The sequence below is a fragment of the Mesoplodon densirostris genome, chromosome 4, assembly GCF_025265405.1.
Source record: "Mesoplodon densirostris isolate mMesDen1 chromosome 4, mMesDen1 primary haplotype, whole genome shotgun sequence".
Taxonomy (NCBI): domain Eukaryota; kingdom Metazoa; phylum Chordata; class Mammalia; order Artiodactyla; family Ziphiidae; genus Mesoplodon; species Mesoplodon densirostris.
Genome location: NC_082664.1, coordinates 38,997,423 through 39,018,371, shown reverse-complemented (window position 1 = coordinate 39,018,371; position 20,949 = coordinate 38,997,423). Strand labels below are relative to the sequence as shown.

The 20,949-nt window shown below is 41.6% G+C and overlaps 2 protein-coding genes across 2 annotated transcripts in view; one reads left to right on the top strand and one right to left on the bottom strand.

Annotated features, from left to right (window-relative positions):
• Positions 1 to 20,949, bottom strand: part of ESR2 (estrogen receptor 2) — a 181,185-nt gene that overhangs the window by 72,373 nt on the left and 87,863 nt on the right. The gene's annotated exons all lie outside the window — the stretch shown is intronic.
• The window catches only part of SYNE2 (spectrin repeat containing nuclear envelope protein 2), a 345,609-nt gene that overhangs the window by 292,895 nt on the left and 31,765 nt on the right, over positions 1 to 20,949 (top strand). The window contains exons 95-99 of the mRNA XM_060096039.1: positions 32 to 226; positions 2,426 to 2,551; positions 8,687 to 8,842; positions 10,981 to 11,139; positions 11,847 to 12,013. Of these exons, the coding sequence (XP_059952022.1) occupies positions 32 to 226; positions 2,426 to 2,551; positions 8,687 to 8,842; positions 10,981 to 11,139; positions 11,847 to 12,013 (803 nt within the window). The remainder of the gene's footprint in view (positions 1 to 31; positions 227 to 2,425; positions 2,552 to 8,686; positions 8,843 to 10,980; positions 11,140 to 11,846; positions 12,014 to 20,949) is intronic.

Sequence of the window (20,949 nt, the reverse complement as noted above, 5' to 3'; positions counted from 1 at the left end):
TTACTTTTTTTTTTTTTTTTTTTTTTTGAAGAATAAAGAAATTCATTTCCAGAGGTGGCAGACAACCTATGCACTAACCCTGGAAGCTGGGGGCAAGTTACTGAACACAACTCACCTGGAAACTAAAGAGTCAATTGACAAGAGAATCAGTCTACTTCAGGACAACTGGAAGGACACAAAACTCCAACTAGGAGAGATGATTAAACGGTTCCAGAGCACTGCAGAGGTAAACTCACCATTTACTTTTCTGTTCATGATATTCAAATGTAGTACATAGAATTTTTGTTTGCTGTATGAAGATGGGAATGATTTTAGGAAATCACAATATTATGGGTTTTCCAAGGGACGTTGAGTCCTACTAATCCACAAATCATGGTAGTTACTTAATGTAAAATAATAATATAATACTGGAAAAGCTCAATGTTAATATCTAAATACTTGAGGTACTATTTTATATTTACCTTTATGAAACAGGAAACTAATTCATGTTCAATGGAAGTTCAACACCCAAAGCTAACATTCCACATATGGTCTGTCTTTGGGTATGGTATATGAAAATAAACACAGTGATACTTCATCTTTCTGCTGTCTTCAAAGAATACACTTTTCCATATAACTGAATTTCCCAAATAATTTATGATTATACCTTTAAGAAGCAAAATGCTTTCTTTTGAGTGATTATTAGGAAAATCATTAATATTTTATTATGCTAAAATATCCCAAGTTGTTCTCAAGGACTCTGAGCTGCTTTGAACCTAGCCCCTGCACTGCTGTGCTTTTTGAGTTCTTATGTGGTTTTTATTGTTTGTCTTTCCTTCTATTTAATTTTAAGCTGTCTATTTTTACTTTTTTTTTTTTTTTTTTTTTTTTTTTTTGCGTAACGCGGGCCTCTCACTGTTGCGGCCTCTCCCGTTGCGGAGCACAGGCTCCAGACACGCAGGCTCAGTGGCCATGGCTCACGGGCCCAGCCGCTCCACAACATGTGGGATCTTCCCGGACCGGGGCACGAACCCGTGTCCCCTGCATTGGCAGGCGGGCTCTCAACCACTGCGCCACCAGGGAAGCCCTATTTTTACTTTTTATTTCTCTGAGTATACTTACTCCTTATAGCCCACTCTTTAATCTGTTGTGTGGGTACCAAAACCAGATAACCAGGCTTGTCAGAGATGTTTTTCTGAATACAGAATAAATATGTGCTGAGTTAGGGCCTGAACATCTCTCCTGTGAATAAAGTATCTGAATTTTATTTGGCGTATACGCTGTGAAATTCATTAACTTGCAAACATTTGTTGAGCACCTGCCGTGTTTGCAAAGCAAGGTGATAAATGCAAGTAAAGGTTTGGTGGAAGAGATAAGGACTCATAGTTTTGTTTTGTTTCTCCCTTCACTTTCTCCTTGGTTATGTTCCAGAGAGTTTATGTTGTGAGATAAGTGACCTCTCCTTAAGTGAGGTGTTAGCGTACAATTGGACCAACCCAAGAATATTTGTGTCAGTAGTACTGAGGAATAGAGTAGTGTTTGAGTCTGTGTTTGTCTATTTTTAGTAACTTCAGGAGGAGGAATTTTAGTAATATCAGGAATAGAAATTTATCCTAATGGATTAAACCCTCTGTACTTGAAAATAACAGGCAACTATTTGCTCAGTAATATAAGGTTTAAGGAAAAGAGCTGCTGATATGAAAGAAAGGCATCCACAGGGAAACTGTAGCCTTAGGTCGACTCTTGATTAAACTACTTCTAACTGCATGTCCTTGGACCAGTCGGTTTTCTCTGAGCCTCAGTTTTCCTATTTTAAATGTGATAGTAACACTTGCGTCTGTCTCCGAAGCTTATTATAATTACAGTGAGATAATGAAGTTGATAAGCTTTGTAAACTATAAATTACTTCAAGCAGGAGGCGGCAGTCAGAGCAGTGGTAAGAAATAGAGAGTGAAACTTGGCTGTGAAAGGGTCACTAAAGCCAAGCTACTTCTAGAAGGGGGAAGGGAGAGAGCAGAGGGATGACATTAAAAAAGAAGACAAGAAAAGTGGTTGAGTGCTTTTGCTTTTCAGTGCTATTAGAGCAAATACCCAAGACTGGAAATGCTAAAAATTATTCCTTCTAGTAGCCTTTTAAATGTGAACTTTTCCAAAACTAAAACAGAAATAAGTTAGCTAGGTCAGAGATGTGGGGAGGGAAGAAGAAGTGGCTCAACCAGTGGCTGAGATGAGCCACATGTAAAGCTGCAGAGAGGCGTCGAACCATCCTGCTGTCCCATATGCTCTTTTAGACCACAGTCTGCTCAAGACAAGGAACTGGCGTTCTGCGTGATTTACAAAAACACACTTAATAGAACAATTACATGGATTAAATTAATTATCCTCTTCCTACAATTCATTCTTAAACAACAAAGTACTTACCAGTTTTAATACTGTTTTCAAATAGACCTGGGACCAGTGTGAAAAGAAAATCAAGGAGTTGAGAAACAAGCTGCAAGTTTTAAAGGCACAAAGTAAAGATCCTCTTCCAGAACTTCATGAGGAGCTCCATCGAGAAAAAGAGCTGATTAAGGTATTGAAATCTGGAGTAGTGTTCAAGATAATTCACTCAGCTGTTTTCTGAGACATTGACATGTTTGTTTGCCTTTCGATGTCTGTGTGAAACTAAGTCTTCGTGTCCAGTTGGAAAATATTTTGCCTATCTTCTCTCTAACACACCTTCCTGGTCACTAAAGCAATTAGAATCAATGCTTTTTGAGATCCATGTGTGAAAATGAGGAAGATTTGCAGAACTTCTTAATATTTGGGGGGTTTTCTCCTTCAGGTCCTCTTTCTGTTTCTCCTCTGTAATTTAAGATGTGGCCTCTGAGATTCCATTGAAAGCTGCTCCCTTATCAAATGGTCTTGTCTTTGAAATGAGAGTAAAGTATGACTGAAGAATTCATTTTTTAGAAGACAGTAGGTTGGGGGTTTTGCTCAAATATAACAGTTTTTGTAATACCTTCCAAACTATATTCTGCCTAATGGATACCACACTAGCAAAAATTCCTGGGTATGTTAGGACTTTGCAGAAGACAAGGCAAATTTACTGATAGGAATGTGGACCAGTTAAATTCCGAGGTCAGGAACTCCCTACATCTCTTCCCTTTCTGCAGGTTTGATGTTGGAAAGACATCAATAGCCTAATGGAATAAGGTTTAAAAAATTTTTGTTTTTCTTCCTTCAGTGACTTCAGGGGTCAAATTGAAAAAAATTGAAAAAAATACTTCAAGCTGTGCTGGAAATTAGTGTCCTCCATCCTGAACCTTTTTTCTTCATTGTAAACATTTCTAATGTGCAAAAAAATTCTAACAACAAATAATATGACAACTACCATGAAATCATCAGCCAGAAGAAAAATAAAACATTACAAATACAGTTGAAATACCCTGTATGATCTCTAATGTACTTCCCCTCCCCAGAGGTATCCACATCCCTGAATTTGGTGTCCTATCATTCTTATGCATTGCTTTATCATTTTACTACATGTGTATGTAGATCTCAGTGGAATGTAGAAGTACTACTTTTGTTTTTAAACTTTATATAAGCAGCACCATTACTCTATACGTAAGTCATAAAGATATACTCCTACGTTTCCTTCTGAAAATTTTCAAATTTTGCTTTTTACATTTGCACCTTTATTCAGTGAAGAACTGATTTTCGCATATGTTTTGAAGTAAAGAGCCGATTTTTGTTTTATTCATATGGATGACCATTATCCAGGTGCCTGTTTACTGATTAGTCCAGTGTCCAATATCAGGTTTCCGACTATGCATGGTTTGATTCTTGGTTCTCTGCTCTATTCCATTGATCTGCTTATCTCAGCTTTTATACCAAATTATCCTGCATACTCTGTTTTATTAGAACAGATCTTCATTTCAGGTGTGAGGTACCCATCCCTCATTCTCCCACTCGAGTGTGGATATCCTTGGTTCTTTGATCTCCCACAGTTTTAGAAGCAGTTTGTCAAACTATAAGAAATCCTGATAAGAGTTTTAATGGAATTGTGTTGAATTTATAGAATAATTTGGAGGAAATTAACATCTTTTTGACATTGAGTACTCCTGTTTCTGAATATGGCATATTTCTCCTTTTATTCATGTTTAGTGTTTTATAATTTTATGTAGTATTGTACATCTTTTGTTAGATTTATTTCTTGGTGTGTTACTTTTGAAGCTATTGAAAATACTGCCTTTTTCTAATTATACTTTCTGTTTATTACTGATGTCTAGAAATGTAACTAATTTTTGTGCATTGATATTATATTCAACCATCTTGCTAAACTCTTGTTAATTTTGATAAATTGTCTGTCTATTCTTTTGGGGGTCTGTGAACACAATCACCATTGATGAATAATGACTTTTTTTGTCTCTTCCTTTTAATTCTTACACTTTTGTTCTGTTCTGTCTACACTGGTCAGTACCTCCAGAGCAGTGTTGTTAGAAGCGGTAACTGGCCCCTATGTGTCAGTCCTGATTTTAAAGAGAATGATTCTATCATTTCACCATGAAGTGTGATTTTTGGTGGTGATGTGTTAGTAGATGCCTTTATTAGGTTAAGAAGGTTCCTGTCTGTCCCTGATTTTCAAAGTTTTTATCATCTCTACTTTAGATCTAGACTTCAGTAACAGATGAGAGGATTTGGAGTCCCTCTCTGAGTTGACACATAGAGTTTCCTTCCATCAAGTCCAGAAACCTGTGTAGAATGTGAACCATAAACCCATGAGGAGGCATAATTTTTCCCAAGTAGGACACATCTCGGTTTCCACTGGGATCTTTTCAGCTTCCATAGCCTCAGCATTCTATTTCTCAGTGGAAAGAACTGGGGAGAGAGGCCAAGAGCATTGAGTTCATTCAACCTGTGACCATATTCCAGAAAGATCCCAAGTAACCTGAAGCCTGTCTAGAACAGTGTTTATCATCCCTGAGTCACTTGGGGAGATACCTAACCATTCGACCAGTCTGACCTTTACTTTCCTCCTTAGGAAATTACATTTCCCATCACAGCCAAGTTGATGTATGGAAAAACTGCTTTACATGTTTATATGTGTCTGAACATATATGATTTCTTTATATGTTTATAAAGAAATGCGTGTATGATTTCTTTATATGTTTTATATACTAACTTTCAGTATTATGAAAATTGCTATCGCTATAGTGGGCATCTATGTTCATAAAACTTGTCAAATGATTGAGTCCTTAGAACAGTTTTATTTTCTTAAATAATTGTTTACTGAAATATAGTTGATATACACTATTATGCTAGTTTCAGGTGTACTACATAGTGATTTGACATTTGTATATACATTATGAAATGATCACCACGATAAGTCTAGTAACCGTCTGTCCTCATAGAAAGTTATTACAATATTACTGACCATATTCCTTATGCTATATGTTACATCCCCATGGCTTATTTATTTTATAACAGGAGGTTTATACCTCTTCATAAAATAATTTTTGAATAAGTAATATGGTCACATGGTTCAAAATTCAAAAGGTACACATGAAAAATTTTTCTCCCATCAGTTTCTCTCCACAGAAGCCGTGTTACCAATTTGTTGTGTATTCTTCCAAAGGTATTCTATGCATATGCAGACCAATATTTATATATATACACATTCATTTTTTGATCCTCTTTTTACCCAAATGGTAGTGTAGAGAAATGGAACTTGACAATCCCAATAGTAATTGAGTCCACAGGCAAAGACTTAAATGCTGTTGTGCTGTGTTAGAGTCCAGTCAAAACCTGTGCAACACACCACTTTATGTAGTCAAGTTTTAAATCATGTGTCATATAGACAATTGGAATTTTACAGGTACTTTTGCAATGTAGAAAATTTATCTAGTTAAATTAAGAAAGGGAAACTTGGGCTTCCCTGGTGGCGCAGTGGTTGAGAGTCCGCCTGCCGATGCAGGGGACACGGGTTCGTGCCCTGGTCCGGGAAGATCCCACATGCCGTGGAGCGGCTGGGCCTGTGAGCCATGGCCGCTGAGCCTGCGCATCCGGAGACTGTGCTCAGCAACGGGAAAGGCCATAGCAGTGAGAGGCTTGCGTACCACAAAAAAAAAAAAAAAAAAAAAAAAATGAAAAAGAAAGGGAAACTTATCTGACTGACGTGTTCTCTTTTGCAATTAGTTTGGTAGCAAATCTGGAGTATTTTAATTTAAAAACAGAAGCACAGTTTTTGAAATGTTTATAGAAATAAGTGAACACCAGCCTTAATAGACTTCCACAGTAGACCTCAGTCTATATATTGTTTCATTCCTTGCTTTTTCACTTAATATTTATGAACATATTAAAGCGCTTGATACATACTGCCAAATTCTTTCCTTTCAATCATACATTTTACTATTCGAGGACTTAATATACACCAGGCCTCTTGGTAGGTTTAAGGTCGGATCTTAACAAACGGCATCGCGAAACAGAGGAAAGCTTCAAGTGAGCTTTATTAGGGGGCGCTCCCGGGCGAGGTTCACTGGTCCGAGAGAAAGGGGCCAGAGAAGTCACGCCCGGGCGAGGGTTGGGCAAGATTTTATAGGGGAAGAAGGGAAAGGGGTGTGGTGAATCTGGGAGGGCGCAGGGTATTCCTTATTTGCCTTATTTGGTGGTCTCTTCGGGCATCGTGGCGATATCTGGTGCCGGTTGCATCAGTCTTGGGACCGTTAGTCCCGCCCCTCGAAAGGCAGGCGGGAAGGCTGGGCCGGGTGGAAAGTCCCCAGGTCAGTTCCTGGAACTGGGTGGTCCGGAGAGTTTCGGTCTGATGCAACCTGTGAATCTGATTGCGTTCCCCTGCCTCAGGCCAGTTGGCCTTACAGTAGGTGCTTGGTGGGCAATGCATTGGTGAGCAATGTTGTCATGGCCCCAGCCAGGGTGGAGCTGATAGTCTAGGCTACTGGAGGGACAGACATTAACCAGAGTCCCGCTGTATGCGTACATATATATGTGTGTGAATAACTGTAAGCATGGTGAGTGTTAGAGGGGAAAAGGACAGGGGGCTGTGAGAGCACAAAACAAGGGTCCCAATCTCATCCGATGACTCAGAGAAGACCCCTCTGAGGCATTACCTGGTCTGAGATCTGAAAGTGTCGGTAGGAATTAACGAAATATATCTGGGGAAGCATCAGGGTGAAGGACTGGGTAGCATTTCAGGCTAGTAACTAAAGAACAACAAATTTAAACAATAACTAGGAGTCATTACACATATTATAAACTTGCCCCCCAAATACATGAAACTCGACACCAAACAGGATGTGGAAAAATATAGTCATTCCTTTGAGGACACAATTTGGCAGTATTTATTAAGAATCATAAAACATCCATATTCAAAAGTTCTACACCCGTTAATTATCCTTTCAACTATGGGAGGAAACCGCGTATCCAAACCAAAATGGATTTAAACCCAGCGGTGGATAACTTACAGACACCTCCCTCTGTGCAGGCATCTGAGCCCACACTTCTGAGCAGGAAACACTGTATGAAGTTCAACGGCCTTCTGGTCTGTAGAGTCAGTGAGCGGTCAGCCTCTGTGTGTGACTTGCCCCCTTTATGTTATGAAGCTGGTAAAAGTGTTCCACTGCAGAATCTGCTCTCGTCCTCTTTACTAGAATCAGGAAGCTAAAAGTAGGAAACAAAAATTTAAAGTGATGCTTTCTCCTCTGATAAAGGTGCTATTTCTGAATCTCCATGCAACCTCTAGAAAGAATCCTCCGAATTTACATCTTATTAAATGTAAATCCTTGTTGGCAAGTTATGAAATCATGCCAATGTAGCGTTTAGAACTCTGAAGAGCAATGGGAGTTAACTGATTAATCAGAAATCAGACTGATTTCTGATGTAAATGAAATACTCTCTTCTTTCAGATTTCAATAGACAGGTATGAATAGAGACCCTTAAAATGTGCCAAAATAGAAAGAATTGGAAGCACAATAAAAATCTGGAGATCTCTTGAGTGTTTGGGCTGTTTCATTTTACCTTCTCTCTTGTGAAAGTGATTATCTTGATTAAGTCCTGGAATTCAAAAACGTTTTAATTTGACCAATACTTAATTTTTTAAAAAATAAGTGTTTCCAGGGCCAGAGGAAATTTTCTGCTAATCCATCTCTGGCAATTATTAGGGAACAATTTTTTTTCTTCACTTACATTCATTCTTTTTGAGAGTTAACCAAAAGAATTCCCTTTGAACAGAAGCTGTTATATGATTGCCACATAGCAACAATGCATTTCTTAAGGTATTTTAAAAAATGGGAAATCACATTTTATACAACGTTCTGTAACACAGTTTCAGGATTAAAAGTGAGTGTGTATGTGAGAGAGAGATTGTTGCTAGACTCCGAAAATACTTTCCTCAAAATAAAGGTAAAGACCTACTTGAGTTTAACATAGAACTAAGTACATAAAAGTCTGAAATACCTGAGGAAGTGAAAATAAAGGTAGAAAAGTGTTTTCTTTTGAGAAAATAGGTGGTGAGGAATTGGCCAACCACAGCTGCAGACGCTGGCCCTGGGCTGTTTCTCATTCAGAAGGTCCCGCCCCCTTTCCTGGCCTCCCCTCCCCCAGAGTCCAATCAAAGTATTAGCCTACAGGTTTGGAAACAACAGCAGCTTGAGTTGAAGAGTTTTTTTTCTTTCTTTCTTTCTTTCCCTTTCTTTCTTGTGTTTAAATGCAGGAACTAGAGAAGTCTTTGGCTAACTGGACTCAGAACTTGAAAGAACTTCACGCTATGAAGACCGACCTAACCCAGCACATTCTTGTGGAGGACGTGATGGTTTTGAAAGAGCAAATAGAGCATTTGCACAGACAATGGGAGGACCTCTGCTTAAGAGTAAGTCAGTTCACCGCAGGGCACGGCTGTTCTGAAGTTTATTGAAATGTCTCCGAAGGCCCGACAAAGTAGAAAGAAGCTTAATTTCATTGAACCGGGAGGCCCTTTTCAGTTGGAGCCCAGGCCGGCCGCTGCTCCTTTAGAAGGCAGCAACATTGTTTAACAGATTTGACCCTTTGTTTCTCCAGCGCTCAATGCTGGAACTTTGCACACTTTTAATGAGCTTTTTTAAAAATCACCTTAAGTGGTGGGGGAGGGGAGGATTGCCGTCTTGAGCAGCTGCGTGCACTCTGCCCTCTGTCTTGTATGGATGACAAGCACCGGTCGTTGTCTTAGAATCAGGACTTCAGCAAAGAGGTCTCGGCTGGCCTTAAGAGCAGTATCTCTGCAGTATCTGTTCTGGGCCCAACAAACAGTGGGAGATGTACTTAGTGCCAGGCTTGGGGTCATTATATCTGAGAACTCTGCATTCGCATGCAATCCAGTGTTTACTTCAAGTAGCTGGCTTTGAAAACTCTCTGAAAGAAATGATCAGCTGCTACACTTAGTATCTCAGCAGATCACTTCTACGTATTAAGAACTGGATTGTGGTTAAGGTGACAGGATCAAGATGGAATTAAGGGTTCAAATAGATCTTTGTTTTAAGAACAATTTAATTCTAAGAAAAGGAAGGTCCTTAAACTCATTTTTGTGAATTAAGAAGAGATATACTTAAAAGTTGAAATTCACAGTTTTGAATGCATTTTAATAAAATAAAAATGTTTTCCTTCGTTTTAGTATTTGATATTCACCATATACCCATAATTTTAAACGTCCTTTTAGAATTCTTATTCAAATTTTATATAAAAGAAAATATTTAGAATATGTGAAAGGTATTCTAAAAGTTAAGGAAAAAGCAGACTGGAGCCCAGATGTTCCTAATTGTTACCATTATGAAGCTAATCAGAATGATGCTGTGCAAAATGCCAGGCTTTTAAAAAGCTGAAATAAATAGATGCTCTGAAAAACAGAAACACAAAACTTGGTGTTTTAGGAATAGTTCTTTGAGCCTTCTTAACACATTTCGTGGGTGGATGTGCAAGCATTAGATATTTTTGCCTCACTCTGAAAAGAGCAGAGGGTTGTTTTTGTTTTGTTTTTTGTACATAGCAAAAAAATCTCCAGGAGTTCAACCTTGGTTTCCCCATTTATAAAGTGGGATGTTAAAAGTTAACCGAAAGAACTCTTAGCTACCCCTTTTATCTCTAAAATTCTAAAGATTTCTAAGACCTGGGAATACCTTTGTACATTTGGAGAGGCTGATTTGCATTCTTTAAATTTATATTTATTTAAGTAATAAAGTTAAACCCTGTAAGGAGGAAGCGCCTTTGCTGATGTTAGCTTATGCGTAACGGAGCATTGGGTATTTGGGGATCAGCCTGCTCACTGCAGACCAGTATTTGATTCCATTTCCATGGTTTCCATCCAAAGCCATAGTGCATATTGGGAAGGTGGGTTAAATGAGTGATGCGTATTGTTTTTTTATTTTATTTTGCTTTGTTTTTGAAATTACCAGTAAGACATTTAAATGACTTTAATTTTCATGACCATTTGCATTACAAATGTTAGATTTGTGATCAAGATGGTAGTTTTTAAATTAAATAGGCAGGACGTTGACCTTAAGTAAGAATAAGGACTTGATCATTTTTAAAAAAGAAAGGATTGGGGCCATAAAGTTATAAGTTAGCATGTAGCAAGCAATAAATAAATGTATACTGAAAGAATAAGGAAAGAAGAAATTTGGGTGATGCTTAAAATGCACTCATCTAACCTTCATGTTTCTAACTTTTGATATACCTCAGTAATAATAGATATATATTGGATAATACTGAAACCTTTTGGTCAGTTACACTTCAGGTACAGTCTTCTGTTGTTACTGTCATTGTTGTTGCTTTTTATGGCATTTATCAAAGGTGTAAGGAACTTCTGTTGAAATTAAACCCTAGGTCTTTAAAAGGCAAAAACATAATAATGTAAGTCTATAGGACCTCTGATTAAAATGAATGAAATTCATAGTCCTTTTGATGGGGAGAAGGGAAGAGAAACTCCTTCCTTCCTTCCTGCCTATACTCAGCTGCCAAATGCATTTTCATTTCCAGGTGGCTATACGCAAACAGGAGATAGAAGACAGACTCAATTCATGGATTGTGTTCAATGAAAAAAATAAAGAGTTGTGTGCATGGCTCGTGCAGATGGAAAACAAAGTTCTCCAGACAGCAGATATTAGTATTGAAGAAATGATTGAAAAGCTTCAGAAGGTAAGCAGGAGCCCCTAGACGGGTACGGTTATGACCACCACGGTATCCTCTGCCTTCCTCACTCCTAGGCTCAGAGCTGTATGATGTCGTAGGCCCGTTTCCAATGAGATGGGAAAGGTGGGCATGGTGGTGTGTACCGAGGGGGGTTGCTTTCTCTTGGTTAGGAAGTCTGGCCAGACAAGGGGCTCATGTCCTCTTAAGCTTCAGTTCACATCCCAGGGGAGTTACGGTTTCTCTAGTTGTGTTGTTAAGGAGCTCCCCTGGCCAAAGGAGAAAGACCAACAGCAGTGGGGCTCATAATTGTGAAAAGGTCGCTGATTCCCACAGGGAAAGGAAGAAAGAGCCTTCCGGCCACGGTCACCCCAAATGCCGCTCAGTTAGCCCTCAGGAAAACTCTTGCTGATATATTAGGCTAATTCAGTTAGACTCAGTAGTCCTCCGCTCCCAAGTAGCTTAGGTTAGAAGAACTCTGTGAGGGAAACCAGGGCTTTTGAATTAAGAAAGTAACTACCGCCTTATATATCACACATGCGCTGAATGGGCGTTGTTTGACTTTTTAGCCGCTCTCCGAAGAGTTGCATTAACAGGTGTGAGAAGTGTTTTTATTTTTTAAGAAATTTCAAGAGGCACAACTGTGTGTTTGTAGCTGACAAAGAAGTAAGTTTTCGGTAGTGATTCCGGCTTTGTGTTTTGGTGCCCTATGCCAGGACTGCATGGAAGAAATAAATTCGTTTAGTGAAAACAAGTTACAGTTAAAACAAATGGGCGACCGGTTGATCAAGGCCAGCAACAAGACAAGAGCAGCTGAGATCGATGACAAGCTCAACAAAATTAATGACCGTTGGCAACATCTTTTTGATGTCATTGGATCAAGGTAAGAAGTGGCCTAAAAATGGATTCCTACTCCCTAGGTACAGTGGTTACTTCACAGATCTAGAAACTGAGCCCCATCTTCCTCTAAGGTAACCCAGAAATTTTATAAACTTACAGATAAAGGCAAAGCTTGGTAAAAATGGAAATTCTTATTTCAACATTATAGGAAGATTATATTTTAGTATACCTCCCCTTAATTTGTTTTTCTTTAGCTTAAAAGTTCACATGACTTAGACTAGGTTTCAGTGAGAGTTGTTCCTTATGGAGGTATTATTGAGCAGTTCTCACACTGCCTTAGGACTTGCGTGTCCCCCAGATGAAATCCTGCCTGCCTGCTCCTCCTTGTGTGTGACAAGTGCAGGTAGGCCAGGGCATAGGCCTGATTTCTAGGTGCTGCTTCTGGAGGTCCCCGCCTGCCCCCCCACACCCCCATCACCACCACCACGGGGGCTGGGCACACTCAGCCAAGGCAAGGCTTCTCTGCAGGTTTGCCAGGTGTGCTAGGTCTCCAGTGGGCATCTGGTCCTAAGATGTGGACTAAGGAGGCACAGCTGTGCCTATAAATCAAGGCTCTCCAGCGCTTGTCAGAAACAAGGCTGATCATTTTATCGCCCCTCACAAAATAACGATGACAGTGCCACTCAGACTTTTAAATGTCTTCCGTCTTCAAATTCTCTGTCCAAAGACAGACCCCGACCAAAGTATTTTTCAGTTGTAACCTGGCACACAGAGAGCAGTCTCTTGGCTTTGGGGCCGTTCATGCAGCTTTGTTTCCACTGGCCGAGCGAGTCTTTTACATAACAGAGTGCTTGGAAATTTTGAACACATATATAACGTGGACTATACAGGAGAATCCTGCAAGGTAAACGAAGAATCAGGGAGTACTGAAAATAAAATACTCTTAATAATTGGGCATTTCCTTTACCTCATTGTTTACTGTAAACCATAAATGAACCTAGTTCAGTCAGCAGATGCACCAGGCTAAGTGCTATGAGAATTTCAGCCCAGGAAGTAAGATGAGTCAGTTACATTAATGGAAGCAGACATGCGGGCAGGTGTAAAGCCAAGTGGTCTGAGAGCTCAAACCTCATCTTCCTGGAGTGGGGCTGGGGATTGGGAGGGGCCTGCCTGATAGAAGAGCAGTGTCCCCCAGATGGTCCTGAATAAGGGGTTGGGATCCCAGCGCTACTGGTGGCAGAAGGGGGAGAAACATATGCTGTGAGCAAAAAGGTACAGGGTAGTGCAGAATAGAAACTGTCCAGGAAATTATAAGAAGCTCCATTGGCTCAAGTGCAGGAGATGAAGCTTTTAGAAAGGTAGGTTGAGGCTAAGTCTTAGAAGAGCTTAAATCTCAACTGAAGACTTGTCCTCCTAAATAAAGTTTGAGTCTTTCACGGTTTTTTTAGAAGGGAGGGTCTGTCGAAGATAAATATTAGGGTGATTTGGCTGGCAGCACAAGCTGGGCTGAGTTCAACTTCTATCTACTCCCAGTTGGGGGAAAAAAAAATCTATGGAAATCCATGATGGTAACCCAAGCAAGGATTAAGAGCACAGATTTTGAGCCAGTCCTGACTTTACCTGACTTCCACTCACCATGGAAACTTGTAGTGATTTAACCTTTCTAAGCCTCAGTTTCTAAATCTGCAAAATGTGTCTCACAGCACTGATTACATCAGAGGCCGCTGTGGGGATGAATGACACATGTCTTGCATTTGGCCTGGGACCAGCATGTGGGAGCCAGTATTTATTGAGTGGTTATTATCATTGTCTTTCCCTAAGAAGACTTTAAGACTAAGTAACATGTTTTTTGAGTGGAAGAGGATTCCCTCGCTTAGATCTAATCATGAGAGGTCTTTCTTCCATGAGAACAATGTCTTTGACTATCTTATTTCCAGCGCTTAGAACAGTGCTTCAGATATTTGTTGAAATGAATGAATGTTTCAGGACATAAGATTGTCATCATTTCTGTTGGGTAAATTATGTCTGGTATGTCTTTGTTGTCATTGTCTTTATCTCCAAAGTCTTCTTGGGCACCTGGCACTAATCAAGAGTATGAGGACATCATACCTGTTCTCAGATCATTCACAAGTAGGATCTAGATTCTGCTTCCTGAGGACTAGAGTGATGATTCATTCTTACTCATTTGTGCTTTGGTTCTATCACTTCAGAGTTTAATAGGCTGCTTGCTTTCCTCCCTCCTCTCTAACTGCCTGTCTTCAGCCAGTTCCTTGGTGGGAAAGACAAAAAAACAGCAGGTGAAATTTCAGTGGTCTCTTTGGAAAGAGCAATTGGCAAAATAAGGAGTTGAAATAATAGCAAATATATTGGCTGCCGGCTGTATTCTTTTTTTTTTTTTTTTTTTTTTTTCCCGGTACACGGGCCTCTCACTGTTGTGGCCTCTCCCGTTGCGGAGCACAGGCTCTGGACGCGCAGGCTCAGCAGCCACGGCTCACACGCCCAGCCGCTCCGTGGCATGTGGGATCTTCCCGGACGGGGGCACGAACCCGTGTCCCCTGCATCGGCAGGCGGACTCTCAACCACTGCACCACCAGGGAAGCCCCCGGCTGTATTCTTAACAATGTGCTTTTTATATATGATTTCACTTAATCTTCACTATAATTCTGAAAGGTAGATATCATTATCCCATTTTACAGATGAGGAAACTGAGGCACTGAAGTTAAGTAACTTGCCCATGATTACACAGTCAGCACATGAGGCAACCAGGATTTCTACTCAAACAGTTGTGTTACCTCCCTGCTAACCCAGGCCCCCGCGTCTTGTTACATTGAAATGACTAGAACATTTTGAAAACCTAATCCCTTCGAAACTGAAGGACTAGGGAAGGAATAACTTGTTTCACCTTAAAGCAAAGGCCAGGGTGAGACAGATGGCTGACAGTCAAGGAAACTCTTAGTTGACTTTATGCTTTAGGTGAATCTGTGGGTTGAGGCAGCAAGCTTGAACCTGCCGTAAATTGGCCTCACATAGAATCAACTCCTTGTCTGATTGCTGACACTCATTGCATGGCCATCAGAAAAGCAGGAGAGCACAGGCTGCAGAATTTGAACCATGCTGATCAGAGCCTGCAGCCCTGCAGGGTATACTAACGGCCTCATTTGCCCGAACAATTCTGGACACATTTAACCGTTCCTGTCCTGCTCACAGTGTTCTGCTACTTCATTCCTGTGGCAGGGCACAGCATCTGTTGTTAACAAGAGGGAAGATTGGGAGGGAGACCAATCTTGAAGTTATGAAGCAGGTATCCAGCTTCATGACTTCAAGATTTTAACTACAAGCCTTTAACTTAAAAGTTGGGGATGGGGCTTCCCTGGTGGCGCAGTGGTTGAGAGTCCGCCTGCTGATGCAGGGGACACGAGTTCGTGCCCCGGTCCCGGAGGATCCCACATGCCACGGAGCGACTGGGCCCGTGAGCCAGGGCTGCTAAGCCTGCCCATCCGGAGCCTGTGCTCCGCAATGGGAGAGGCCACAACAGTGAGACGCCCGCATACCGCAAAAACAAACAAACAAACAAATAAAAAGTTGGGGATGGTGTTCAGAAGTTCAAGACTTCAATAAATCAGGTTTAATTCACTGGAAAAAAAAATGAAAAAAGATCTGTTGTTTTGGGCTCATTCTCAGCAAAACAGAGGTAAATTTCAAAAGAATTGATAAGACATGGAGGACAAGGTTACTTAAATGCACATTAAATTTACTGGGGCTTCCCTGGTGGCACAGTGGTTGAGAGTCCGCCTGCCGATGCAGGGGACACGGGTTCGTGCCCCGGTCCGGGAAGATCCCACATGCCGCTGAGCGGCTGGGCCCGTGAGCCATGGCCGCTGAGCCTGTGTGTCTGGAGGCTGTGCTCTGCAACGGGAGAGGCCACAACAGTGAGAGGCTCATGTACCCCAAAAAAAAAAAAAAAAAAAAAAAAAAAAAAAAATTTACTGATCATTTCAGATAGTAGGCTCCGTTATTTGGTGGATAGGGGAAGAACCCAGTGTTTATTTTTTTAAGGGCCAGGCTCATATATATTATTTCATTTCATCCTTGCAGCAACCCTGCAAGGTCAGTATTCTCCATTTTACAGAGAAGGATGCCGAGCTCAGAGAGGGTAAATAACCGAGCCAAGGGCAGAAGCAATTCTGCACATGGTGGCACGAAGCCAAGGTCTTTCTGTCCCCCTGCACCATGCATCAGAAGAGTACTTGGCTCCTTTGAGACTTTTAAAGGTGGTTTAGGTCTTCCCTGGTGGCGCAGTGGTTAAGAATCCGCCTGCTAATGCAGGGGACACGGGTTCAAGCCCTGGTCCGGGAAGATCCCACATGCCGCGGAGCAACTAAGCCCATGCACCACAACTACTGAGCCTGCGCTCTAGAGCCCGCGAGCCACAACTACAGATGCCTGTGAGCCACAACTGCTGAGCCTGTGCTCTAGAGCATGCGAGCCACAACTACTGAGCCCATGTGCTGCAACTAGTGAAGCCCGCGCACCTAGAGCCTGTGCTCCACAACAAGAGAAGCCACTGCAATGAGAAGCCCGTGCACTGCAATGAAGAGTAGCCCCTGCTTGCCACAGCTAGAGAAAGCCCACGCACAGCAACAAAGACCCAACGCAGCCAAAAATTAATTAATTAATTTTTTTGGGAAAATGTGGTTTATCAGAATTTTTCTAAAATCTAGTACTCAATATAGACTTTACTGTTTACTCTAGAGCAGTGGTTCTCAAACTTAAACATTCATCAGAATCCCTGGAGGGCTCCCGAGAACATGGATGGCTGGACCCCACCTCCAGAGCTTCTGATTCCATAGGACTGGGTAGGGCCAAGAATGTGCATTTCTAACAAGTGCCCAGGTGTTGCCAGTAGTGCTAGGACAAGCAGCAGTATGAGGCGACACAGTGGACGATAACCCAAGTCTTGCAAGCTCTGTAAGCCTGTCATCTTGTTGATAAACTATGGACAAGATTCTGGATGAAAAAGTACCAGGACAACGATGGGTCTGTCTATACACTCGCATGCCAGCCTCTGGTGCAGTGCAGTATGGCTGTGTGATAGGGGAGGAGAGGGAGGGTGCTTAGACCCAAACCACTGTTTTTCCTCTGCTTGTAAAGTGTTTTTCAGCTTCTGTAAAAATCCTTAAAGAATCTAAAGGACACATCTCCTGAAATAACCAGATGATCAAGGGGACTGGGGTGCCTAAGTCAGTCTTAATGCTGATTTCCTCACATAAGGTCACATGAGGCCCTGATGTGGGCACTAAAATGCACAGAACTGGCTCTCCATCAGAATTGCCGCAGGAGCTTTTAGCATTCCTCATGGGCCCTTGGGCAGCTTCTTGCATTTGTGACATCTGAACTTTTATAAAACATGCTATTAATTTCTTCCACAGAAAGGCCATTTGAAGCACTACATATTTTTTGGTGAATGATGTGATTATTATAGAACCCAATCTGATTTGATGACAAATACTAATTATATCCTACTATGTTTCTTGACAGATTAAATGAAGAGTTAACTTTTTTTAAAGTCCGTTTCCTATATTAACTTTCTTTTTAAATTAATTTTTATTGGGAGTATAGTTGCTTTACAATGTTGTATTAGTTTCTCCTGTACAGCAAAATGAATCAGCCGTTCATATACATATATCCCCTCTTTTTTGGGAGAGTTACCTTTTTTTTAATTGTAACTGTTGCCTCCTCCTCTTGCCCATGTTTTCTTAGATAATATCTTTGAAAAGTGACACAGCAAAACCTGAATGCAGGAGAGATGACTAAAGTACAGAAGTCGTTTTTCAGAACGACTGATATGTGTGATCCGTGTTTTGGAGGCAGCTAGGTTACCTATTAATAAGAACAGCTTAGGCACAGGATGTTGGGTGATGGACCAAAGGAGCAAAGTTGACCTGCTTCAGCCAGCACAGACTAAAGCTCTGAAAAGAGGGTCCCTGGCCATCAACAGGACTGATGCCAAAGAAAGCCTCAGCTCGACACATAACCTCACTTATATGTACCTTTGATTTCAAAATCCCAGGAGTTGAACTCCTTAAAGATTCATCTCCTTTTGTTTCCCAGAACCCCCTCCCCATTTCATTCATGAAAGCCTTCACCTTGTCCCGTGAAGCAGGGGCCCTGTATCCTCAGTGAGTGACTGTCTGGTTGTTCATCTTGGCGGAGCCTCTTCAGAGACATGGGGTTGGGGAGCTCTTTTTAAAGACTCTTTCTAGCAGCTTGTGAGGATGATCTGGTCAAAGCTTTCAGTGCCTAAAAGAGATGAGACAACTGAGTGGAAAGACATATCTGTTGGTGTTGGCATCATCGGTGATTTTAATTTTCTTTTTATCTGTATTTACTAAATGTTCATTATGGAAAAAGGAACACGGGAACTCTTTTTTTTCTTCGTAGAAAATGTCATGAATGTTGTTACCTTTCTCCTAATTTCTCTTCGGTGGTAGCATCATTTAATAGACTTGGCATCCTTAAGCCAGTGCTATGAAGGAGGGACACACTCAGATGTACTACCTTATGGTCCCTTCCTCTTTAGACTAGATAGCTCTCTTGCTATCAGAAAGATCAAGTCCATGAAAAAGCTTTTTAACTAAGCATAATTTTCACATTTTATCTACCAACGTGAAAAGCCCACCTGCTTTATAATAGTAGCAATTAAAATGTTGTCATTTAAGCTCAGCAGTTATTACCATGGCAACTGTGTGTTAAGATTGTTTTTCCATCCCTTGAAGAATGGGCAGAGAGATGTGTGCCTTTTTAAGCTGATACGTTTTTCATTGCTTTCCTTTTATCTGTATTTTCTCAAGGTTACTTTGGAAGACCAAACAATGCCGCTAGTCATAAAGTTGACTTGCTCTGGTCTTAGCAGGTTGCCTGATCCAGTGGGACTAGAAGCACTTAGCGATTTGTCGCACAGGGAGAGCCAGATGTGAGGTCGGCCTCCCCACTTTCCTTTTTCCTTCCCGTCACAAATCCCATCGTTCCACCTCTGGAGCAGGTGGCTCTTGCTCCCGGGCCCTGCAGAAATGCCTTCCTGAGGGTCGGGGAGCTTCTCCAAGGACACAGCAGCCATCACAGCAGGATCAGTGAGCAGTCAGGAGCCTGGGGTCCAGCATCAGGCAGGTCCAGCATACTGAGCCTTGGGGTAGTACCAGGGACGGCCAAGCATGTGGACACAAGTTAGATGCTGCCTTTGGGGAGAACTATTTCCAAATCTTTATTCCTAATTTCACTGGTCTAGAATGTGCTTGGTGTGTTTCAAGGTGGGGATGTAATAATGGCTGAATGTTGGGCTTTGGGGACCCATGAGAAATTACTGATATCACTGAGTCTCCAAATAAGGCTGAGACTGAGCCTGAAAGGGGCTTGGACACAAACCAAGGGTGCTTCACTAAGCAGAGCCCCTCAGGGTCATGTAGAGAAGCACGGATAGGGACGTGGAGGAATTTTCAGTGACTCAAATTATGGTAAAACCTAGGAGGGACTAGCAAGGAAAACTGCAAAATTTCTTCCTCTGCAAAGTGTTGAACTCCATTGTACTACAAGATAGTAGTGTTACTATTATTATTATTATTGTAAAAAAGCAAAGAAATGGACTAAATAAACTCTCTGCCCCTCCCAAGCCAGGATGCACAGGACTGAAAAGGCAGGGCAGAAAACCTCCTGGGGAAATTTCTTCTTTAGGAGGAAGCCATTCCTGTTGGACTCGGGGCTTCAGATTTCACCATTGCTTTTAAACCTGAAACAGAGACATTTAATTTGATGAGAACAGAAATCCTCGTTTCTGTGCCCCAAATCTTAAGTGTTTCTTCCCTGCGTTTATAGCACTTCATAAATAACCCATAGCCAAGATAACACTGGGACTTTCTTCCCCCAGCCTTGCAATCCTGTAGCGTCAGAACAAAGACTGTGTGTGTGTAAGAGAGGCAAGGGCTAGAGATATTTGTTTATTGGAAGGAAGAAAACTGAGATTAAAAATTGCAGTTAGCGGAGAAGCAGGTCTCTTCCCTGCCTACCCGCACTGCTCCGTAGCAGCGAGTGAGCTGTGCCCGTGGGAGCCTGCGGGAGGGCGGCCTGTGCAAGATGCTGAACCAGTGAATGGAGAGGCCGCCGGGCGGGGGGAGGGGCCGCCTCGTCCCTGGGAGGTGGAGGTGCAGCCGGGGACTTGGAGGTTTCGCTCAACCTAAGGAATGATTTGTTTCTCATCAACAGTAAGTGCCATTTTGGTGATCAGTCCTACAATCTGGGAGCGGCGGCTGCTGTCCCTGTGGGTCTCGTTTTCTCGCGCTCTCATGTTGGTTACAATAGAAATTACCGATGAGATGGTGGCTGCGGACTGTGTGTGCTCGGCCATCGGGGGATGGGTTCTTTCCCAGTGTCAGCATGCGTGTGGTGTCTGCAGCCAGCCTTTGACAAGCAGGGGAGAGAAGTGATTATGCTGTGTGGAAAATGGAAGTCCTCTGGCGACATAAATGCTTCAAAGAGGCGATTAGCTCAAATGTATTGTAATGTCCGTGCCCTCAAATCAGGGCTTCAGGATCGTGGAGTAATTGATTATCTTACTACAAAGATGTTTAGTCATTTACAAAGATGCAATTGTGCAGAATTTGCACAGTGTTTTTAGCAACTGACAGCTGCCCACAGGTCTGAGTATCTGTTTGTTTCAATACAAATGAGGGTACTCAACCGTCTCAGCTTTCCTTTTTAAGTTACGCTGTCCACATGGGCATGGGAATTTTTTTAACTTACGCTGGTCCAGGGCCTTAATAATTTAACTGTAGTCCCTTTAGCATGGAGAGAATAGGAATGAAATGTAAACTCTTCCGTATACATGAATTTGATATTTAAAGCCTCCCTCACACACAGTAAGACTTAGGCCTGAATCATGAAGTGATATTAACCTGGCTTGATTTTTGTTTTGGAGAGGGAAGAGGG